The sequence below is a fragment of the Akanthomyces muscarius genome, chromosome 2, assembly GCF_028009165.1.
Source record: "Akanthomyces muscarius strain Ve6 chromosome 2, whole genome shotgun sequence".
In the NCBI taxonomy this organism is placed as follows: Eukaryota; Fungi; Ascomycota; class Sordariomycetes; order Hypocreales; family Cordycipitaceae; genus Akanthomyces; species Akanthomyces muscarius.
In genome coordinates this window covers 2,167,109-2,175,743 of record NC_079242.1, presented here as the reverse complement: position 1 = coordinate 2,175,743, position 8,635 = coordinate 2,167,109, and the positions used below count along the sequence as shown (strand labels likewise).

Sequence of the window (8,635 nt, the reverse complement as noted above, 5' to 3'; positions counted from 1 at the left end):
CTCAAGCTAGGGCAGAGCCACATTGGTAAAATACAGAAGGGTTTGTTCGTGACACGCCGGCTTTTGAAGCCGACATTACTTGTGTGCTTGTCTCTGGGTTTTGAAATGAAGTGTCCAGACCCTGCGGGGATAAGCCAAGCGAGGCGTGCCGAGTGTCGCTCACAGACATGCACACAGACACGCACTCATCACATTGCCTTGTGGAGCCAGGAGCGTCTCATTGTACCTAGTTTGCTAGTCTGTAGAGCATGGCCCGCATGGCATGCGTGGAGGCAATACGGAGCCATGTGTCATTGTGCCTGAAAACGCTACCAAACGGAGGGAATCACATCACATCACATCTCATCACCGTTACATCGGCCGTCTTTCTCGCCTACTGATAGCTTTACCATCAAAGCCACCAGAAATCACTACTCCCATTCCGTTCATCTGTCACTTGTGACAGCACAACGGGGGAACCTTGTGGAAATGTAGTCACCGACGGCAGATGCAAAGTGATCGTCTGCAAGGTCGATCACGGCACTGTTCCCGGTAAGCAAGAGCACATGTCACTGGAATTGCACGGATCTGTCCTTTATGCACACGGAGCCGCGCCTTGGATACACTCCCACGATTGCCCGGCCGCATGTGAACAAGTCGCCTACCTACGCATCGGATTGCATGAACAAGCCGTGTTTCAATAGCAGCAGTTTATATGCGGCTGAGTCTGGGCCGACTCATGATTCTATTTGTAGATTCCGGCTGAAGATGGCAATTGAAGAAGAAGAAGAAAAACACCAATCATCTTTTACACACAAAATGTGATAGTCTTTTTTCGTGTGCCACCCCAGGTTTACATTGGTGGTGAATGTGCGCGGACGAGAGTTCCACTTTTGCCAGTGCCAGTAGGCTGGCTGGTGGCGGGCAAGTGGGAGCTGGCTTGCGATCGAATTGTGTCGAGGAATTCCGCTCCAGTGCTTTCAACCCATTTTCTCTTGTAAACGTAAAATGTACCGAAACTAAAAGATGAATCTATGTCACGGTGTACAATTGCGTGAATAGAATGTTGCTAAAATCAACCGTCAAAGTCTGCACGTGAAAATCGCTCCACCGTCGACGAAAGAAAATGCCATGCTCGAGATGGCATCGTCATGATCTTGATCGCCGGGTGCAGACTTGAGTTCCGCAATTTTTCTGAGGCATCATGGCTGCCGAAAGCCTCAACGTGATTGCGCTCATCTCAGGCGGCAAGGACAGCTTCTACAGCCTGCTGCATTGCATCCAAAATGGTCATCGCATCGTCGCCCTCGCCAACCTCCATCCACGGGCACCCGACGCGGCGCCCGCCGGCGATGTGCAGGACGAAAAGGACCTGAACAGCTTCATGTACCAGACCGTTGGCCACGAAGTTATTCCCCTGTATGCGGAAGCGACAGGGATTCCGCTGTACCGACAGCCCATAGACGGAGGCACGGTTCGTCATGAGAGGGACTATGCCTATGACGCCTCAGAGCCCGGCCTGGACGAAACGGAGTCCATGCTCACGCTCCTGGGCACTATCAAAGAAAAGCACCCCGAGGCTAACGCCCTCTGCTCCGGAGCCATCCTGTCAACGTATCAACGCACTCGTGTCGAGTCCATTGCCATCCGCCTCGGCCTCACGCCGCTGGCCTACCTCTGGAAGTACACAGCACTGCCTTCTCCAGTTGCACCGACAAACGAAGCGCAGCTGCTGATTGACATGGCGTCTGCGGGCCTCGAGGCACGCATCATCAAAGTGGCCAGTGCAGGACTGGATGAGAGCCATCTGTGGGAAGTCGCATCGAGCGAAGCCGGGTCAACCCGTGTGAAGAAGGCGCTGCGCAAATTCGGCGCTTCAGATGGCGCGTCCTTGGGAGAAGGTGGCGAGTTTGAGACGCTGGTCCTGAATGGCCCCGACTGTCTCTTCGAGAAGAAGATTGTTGTGCCTGAGGACGGCAGACGTGTCGTCCGAGAGGGCGGAGGATCAATATGGCTTTTGACCCGTGGCGCACATTTACAAGACAAGCACAGTTTGGACGCAGATTCAGCTGTGAACGCAAGAGTTCCAGATCTGTTTGATTCGCGATTCGCGCAAGTTCTAGAGGACTTGACCGGGCGACCTCATGGGGCGTCAACAGCTACAGTTGGGGGCTCAGAGACAAAGCCTTTGTCAAAAATGGACTTTTCAGATATTGGCAAGCCCGAACTGTTGGCTTGGAGTTTTACTTCAGATAAAACTTTCGATTCCAGCACGATAACCGAAGAAACAAACAGTGTGGTTGGCAAGCTCTCAGAGGCACTCGCGACTCATGGCCTCGATGCCGCCCAGCTGACGACGGTCGTCATCATTCTGAGAAACATGGCCGACTTTCCAAAAATCAACCAAGCGTACGGCAGTCTATTCAAGTCACCCAACCCCGCATCTCGAGTCACAATATCCTGCGGCGAGCTGCTACCAGAGGGCCGCAACATCATGCTATACGCGACGGCTCCCCCAGTTTCCAGGACGTCCACAAGAGACGGTCTACATGTGCAGTCAAGATCATACTGGGCGCCGGCCAACATTGGTCCTTATAGCCAGGCCATTGATGTCCCCATAACGAAGGACAATGCCGCCCTGGGCCCGCGATCAGTTTACATTGCAGGCCAGATATCCCTTATACCATGTAGCATGGCGCTACCCACTCCCTCTCCTTCTTCTCTTGTCGAGCAAATAACGCTGTCGCTACAACATCTGTGGCGAATTGGCACGCAGATGAAGGTTCAGCAATGGACGAGCGCCGTCGCCTACTTTGACAAATCAGCATCTGAGGAGGATGTGAGGAACAAGGCGCAATTGGCGAGCAGAGCGTGGAGTATGATGCATGCTGAGCCGGACGAGGAAGAGGACGAGGCCGCGTTGGATCCATGGGATTTGAAATACAACCCGCAATACATGTCCCTGGTCACCAATGAGAGCAGCAGGCCACGACCGCTGCCCGACTGGGAGGTCTTTCCCTTGCGGCAGCAGAATGAGCCCGAGACTTGCATCCCGCCCTTTTTCGCTGTCGAGGTGGAGGAGTTGCCGCGACAGGCTACTGTCGAGTGGCATGCACATATTGGACTATCGGGACTTTCCGAGACGAGCACGCAGTTGGTGTCGCATGCCGAGTCGCAGCTGGATGGATGGCGGTCGTGGAATACAGTGGTGCGGGCGGACGAGGGCGTATTTATACATACAGTGTTGGCGAACGTTCGGAATCCCGGTACCAAGGCGAACTTGAGCGTGATTGCTGCCCAGGCCCAGGGCAAGTATCAGGAGGCGATTCGTCTGCTTGGAGCAGACACTCTTGATGTTTCTTCACACATGCCATACTTGATGTATGTTGACAATAGTAGCTTGGATGGCTGGAACGAAACTTCGGATAGTACTCAGCTGCCCTGTGGTATTGTGCCCAGCCATTCGATCTGGACGGCCAGTGGGGAGCAAGCATCGTGTGTGGCAGTCTTTAGGTTGTCGATGAACGTTTCTTAGTCGGCGGGTCGGGCAACGGTTGGTTGAAAGCAACGCTGTTGGCACTTTGGAAGGAAATGATGAAATAGATGGCAATCCGAAAAATTAGTGGTTCATGTCAAATATCAGCTGATGTACTATTCTTTCTCAGCTGAGATTTTTACAACGTACACGGTAAAGGTTGATTCAACATCTTTCGCCCCCAAGTGACTAGACAGACCTGGTTGTACCGAGTACACGGGGGGCTGCCAACACAGCCACCAGATTTTCTACTTTTTCGCCATGTACGGTTAAAGCGGGAGAGATAGGACAGGATTTTGCAAAAAATGTATAACTACGCCACAAACAGCGCACCCACCACCCAGGTTTCGTGATGCCCCGATGGCGATGCCGACGTTGCAGGCCCGGGTCCCAGTACAGTGGAGCCGGCGTCGCTAGTGCCCTGTAAGAAGACCAGCAAGCTGCAGCTCTGCAGTCACCAGCCCACTATCTCGCAATGACGCGATCGCATCTGCCCTCAATTGTCTTCTAACATTGGCCGCAGAACAATTAGACGATCCCTCTTCGGGCTCTTTCCCCCGTCCAAGCGAACGTCTTTGGCTGGCGCGTACGCAGCGGCCCCCCATCTCATGCAGTAACGGCCTGCATACAGCCAGAGGAAAAAGCCTAAACCGAGATAGATACCTATATATCTGTGCTCACCTGCCCCCGGCCCACGCGCGAACGATGAGCAGCAACGAGGCCGCTTCCGCTCCAAACGCGGCATCAGACTCGGGCAGCACTCCGATTGTCCCAGTGAGATCCAACAGCACCGCCGCCACCACCATCACCACCGGCCGGTTCCGGCAACGGCGGCAGTCGAGAAGCGAGCGAGTCAACGAGATTTTAGAAGTGAGCTTTCCTTTGGCGCCGCCCTGGACGCGGAGGGCAAAGGACAAAAGGGCCTCGTTGCCCTCCACACTCGTCTCTCAGCTAACCCCCCTCCCCTCTTCCGCAGAACGCCAGAGGCCGCGCCGACGAGATGGGCTCCGACCCGGCCACCATTCGGCGCCATTCGTCGTTTGGCCGCAAGACGCAGTTTGCCGATGAAGCGGTCGACGAGACGACGGGCATGGTGTCGCGCGGATCCAGCCACAACTACCAGGCGCTGAACCCTCAAGAGAGCGCGTCGGCGCCGCCGCCGGGGAGCGGGACTCACTCCATATACAGCCTGCGGTCCAGGACCACGGCCCCGGCCCCGACGGTAGGGATGGCCTCGGACAGCGACGACGAGGGGACGAGGACGGGCGAGGAGGGCCAGAGGCCGTGGTGGAAGCAGCAGCTCGGCAAGTATCAGTCGATTGAGCTGGAAAACAAAGGCAGCGTCGCCAGAGATCATCTAGCCCTGGGTATGTCGAAGGATGGTGTGCGTTTATTGCTCCGGAATTTCAATTTCGCTAACATGCACCGATGCGTCACCAATAGAGCGGACGTTTCTCGCCTGGCTGCGCACGTCGCTCGCGTTTGCCTCGATCGGCATCGCCGTCACCCAGCTCTTCCGACTCAACACCTCGCTGAGCGACGGCAAGAACACGCCGGACGCGCTGCGGCGTCTGGGCCGGCCGCTGGGCGCGACGTTTCTCGGCATCAGCATCCTGATCCTGCTGCTGGGGTTCAAGCGCTACTTTCACGGCCAGGAGTGGATTCTCAAGGGCAAGTTTCCTGCTAGTCGCGGGACGATTGTCCTGGTGTCCCTCGTGGCGCTGGCCATCATGGCTGCATCGCTGGTTGTGGTTGTGGTGATACACCCGGCAGACTGAGGCTCATTTTTTTTTTCCCTTTCCGTTGAATGCGTGCATATATGGGTCATCATTTCTGGCGAATCATTCTGTACCCTGTTGGGGAACTTTACATCTACACTGGCGTCATATCTTTTTGTTTCGGAGCTTGTTGTTTGGGTCTTGGATGTTGAATGATCTGTAGTCAACCACCGTCTTGGACATGTATGTAATTTACTTTGGTTGGAGGAAAGTAAAATGGTCTAAGGATCTCCAAAAATTCCAAATCGGTTCTTTTAAATGAGTGTTTTTGACTGAATCTACATTTTCATTAGACTGCTGACCGACCTGACGATGGGTGAGCTGTAGCTATAGCTCTAATTTCGTCATTGGTGGGGTCCCGAACTGCACCACGCCGAGCAAACTCACAGCTTGCACTACACAACCCGACCTCCGTCATACAGATATCCTTCAACATGGCTCCCAGGGAACCAGTCGACGTGCCTTCGTTTGCTAGCACGCAGCTGGCTCTGTTAGAGCGCGAACTGCAAAGCGAGGTGCAGGAAACAAGCTCCCTCATTACCAATCACAGCCCCGCCGGCCTACAGCGCGCTGGCCTGGCCATCACCAACCTTGTCGTCTCTTCGCAGCGCACCGGCCTTGGCGGCCGGACAGTGCTGGAGCTTGGTCCAGATAGTGCCACTTCCTCGACGGGCGAACTGCCAGAGCACGGTCTGCGTACCGGCGATATTGTGCTCGTGGCAGACCAGCCTGCGGGCAGTGCCAAGAAGAAGGAGATCCAGGAGCTGGAGAAGAAGGGTGCCCGCGGCGTGGTGACCAAGGTGCACAAAACGTCCGTCTTTGCAGCATTGGACGAGGGCAAAGATGAGGTGGCATTTGGAGGCAAAGTGTGGATGGTCAAGTTGGCGGACGAGGTGACGTACCGAAGGATGAACCAGATGATGGAGAAGCTACAAAAGATGAGCGAAGCAGAATATTCGAGCTTCATTCGGGTGCTGTTTGGGCTATCCAGTCCATCGCCAGTCCCAAAGGACTTGTCAGCGGACGAGGAGCTGAGCAAAATCGAGTGGATTGATCCAACTCTAAACGACTCCCAAAAAGACGCTATTCGATTTGCGCTGGCATCGCGAGAGATTGCTCTGATACACGGTCCTCCTGGGACAGGGAAAACGCACACATTGATAGAGCTCATTCTGCAGCTCATCAAGCTCAAAAAGAGAGTATTGGTTTGCGGTCCGTCTAATATCTCTGTCGACAATATTGTCGAAAGACTCTCGCCGCACAAAGTCCCAATTCTACGTCTGGGACACCCTGCTAGGCTGCTGCCTTCGGTGGTAAATCACTCTCTTGACGTGTTGACACAGACTTCAGACGCCGGCGCTATTGTCAAAGACGTACGTGCTGAAATGGATGCCAAGCAGGCATCCATAAAAAAGACAAAGAGTGGCAAAGAGCGCAGGCAAATATACGGCGACTTGAGGGAGCTTCGAAAGGAATACAGAGAAAGAGAACGCAAGTGCGTTAGCAATCTAGTAGGAGGAAGCAAGGTGGTGCTGGCTACGCTTCACGGAGCTGGCGGTCACCAGCTACGCAACGAAAAGTTTGACGTTGTGATTATTGACGAAGCAAGCCAAGCGCTCGAGGCACAGTGCTGGGTGCCATTGCTGTCAGCCAACAAGGCCGTATGTGCCGGCGATCACCTGCAGCTGCCTCCGACGATCAAATCCAGCAACTCCAAGACGGCTCTCAAGCTCAAGGACCTCGCAGAGGCGAAGCCGATTAAGGGTCTGACACTCGAGACGACGCTCTTTGATAGACTGCTGGCACTCCACGGACCATCGATCAAGCGAATGCTCACAACGCAATACCGAATGCATGAGAAAATCATGCGCTTCCCTTCCGACGAGCTCTACGAGTCAAAGCTAGTTGCTGCTGACGCAGTCAAGGCGAGGCTTCTCAAGGAGCTAGAATACGACGTGGAGGATAGCGAGGATACGAACGAGCCGCTCATCTTCATTGATACGCAAGGCGGTGATTTCCCCGAGCGCAGCGAAGAAGAGGATGCCGATAATCCGAAAAAGGGCAAGGCCAGTCTACATAGTGACAGCAAAAGCAACGAAATGGAAGCAGCTCTGGTGCAGCAGCATGTAGCGATACTAGTGGAGGCTGGGGTGCGAGCAGAAGACATTGCGGTGGTGACGCCGTACAATGCGCAGGTATGAGCTTATCTTGCTACAGTTCGGGATGTGGATTGACAAGGGGTACTAACATGTGTCGTGCAAAGCTGGCTGTTCTTGCGCCGCTCAAGGAAAGGTTCCCAGGAATCGAGCTCGGCAGTGTCGATGGCTTCCAGGGTCGCGAGAAGGAAGCCGTCATTGTGAGCTTGGTACGAAGTAACTCCGAGGGTGAGGTGGGTTTCTTGGGCGAAAAGAGACGGCTGAACGGTATGTCATTTTTGGTGAGGCGGAGCTGAGCCTCGCTTTTTTTCCAGGCTCCAAGATTCATGCAGAGACTGGTGCGCATGAATGACTTCAGACAAGACGAGAAGATTAACTTGGGATCAACAGTGGCCATGACTCGACCGAAGAGGTCCCTGACGGTAATTGGAGATTCGGAAACAGTAAAGAGGTAAGCAACACTGCATAATTTCCCCGTCGACGTCTTCATGTACTGTACTTTGAGTGCCGTCACACCACGCCCGAGTTCTTTGCCCGCAATTTTATATGTTGGTGTGGCCGCACGGCATCGTTTACAGCGTGAGACGTTTTGGACAGTCGGTCGTCTGACCCGGGAGAGAAAAACGAGGCTAACATGGTTGCATTATTATTGTGTATGCGAGCAGGGGCAGTTCATTCCTAAAAAGATGGATGGACTATTTAGAGGACAATGCCGATCTGCGGTACCCCGACCTATCCTCGCTAAACACGAGCCGGTAAAGAATGCAATCTTTTGGTCGACGCGTCAATTTTTTTTTACCAAGGATGGCGGGGCAAGGCACAAGGTATCAATCAATAGCTGGCCATCATAAGGCGAATATCGCAATGCGCTATAGACGTCATGTGTCATGTAGTAAACAGGACGGGCGCGGGCCGGCCGGGATGTGTTGTAATAATACATGACGGTCATAAATAACAAAAGCCAAGTTTGGCGACCTGTGTTAGCTGGCGCCGTGTTAGTTGGTGGTGTCTGTCACAGGAGTTCTTCGCGTTTCAGGTCGTCTGGCGGGGACCAGCCGCAGGTGGTTCGCCACCTAGCTTTGGAACATCAACTGATATACCTGGCACCTCGAAAAAGAAAGTGGACTATGCAACAGATAATGGAATGGATGGCTATGGGCATCGGCAATGTCGATTGTCGCAGCTCG

The 8,635-nt window shown here is 54.0% G+C and overlaps 3 protein-coding genes across 3 annotated transcripts; all 3 read left to right on the top strand.

Annotated features, from left to right (window-relative positions):
* Positions 1-1,183: 1,183 nt before the first annotated feature.
* LMH87_003823 (uncharacterized protein) lies at positions 1,184-5,292 on the top strand (the record flags this gene model as incomplete). Its single annotated transcript, XM_056194949.1, has 6 exons — positions 1,184-3,360; positions 3,896-3,937; positions 4,038-4,100; positions 4,174-4,384; positions 4,491-4,881; positions 4,958-5,292. The coding sequence occupies 6 exons, from the start codon at positions 1,184-1,186 to the stop codon at positions 5,290-5,292; spliced, it is 3,219 nt and encodes a 1,072-aa protein (XP_056048626.1).
* Positions 5,293-5,726: 434 nt separating this feature from the next.
* LMH87_003822 (uncharacterized protein) lies at positions 5,727-6,609 on the top strand (the record flags this gene model as incomplete). Its single annotated transcript, XM_056194948.1, has 2 exons — positions 5,727-6,497; positions 6,559-6,609. 2 exons carry the CDS (start codon positions 5,727-5,729, stop codon positions 6,607-6,609), a joined length of 822 nt encoding a protein of 273 aa, XP_056048625.1.
* Positions 6,610-6,677: 68 nt separating this feature from the next.
* Positions 6,678-8,207, top strand: LMH87_003821 (uncharacterized protein; the record flags this gene model as incomplete). Its single annotated transcript, XM_056194947.1, has 4 exons — positions 6,678-7,487; positions 7,556-7,715; positions 7,839-7,899; positions 8,114-8,207. The coding sequence occupies 4 exons, from the start codon at positions 6,678-6,680 to the stop codon at positions 8,205-8,207; spliced, it is 1,125 nt and encodes a 374-aa protein (XP_056048624.1).
* Between the last annotated feature and the right edge of the window lie 428 nt (positions 8,208-8,635).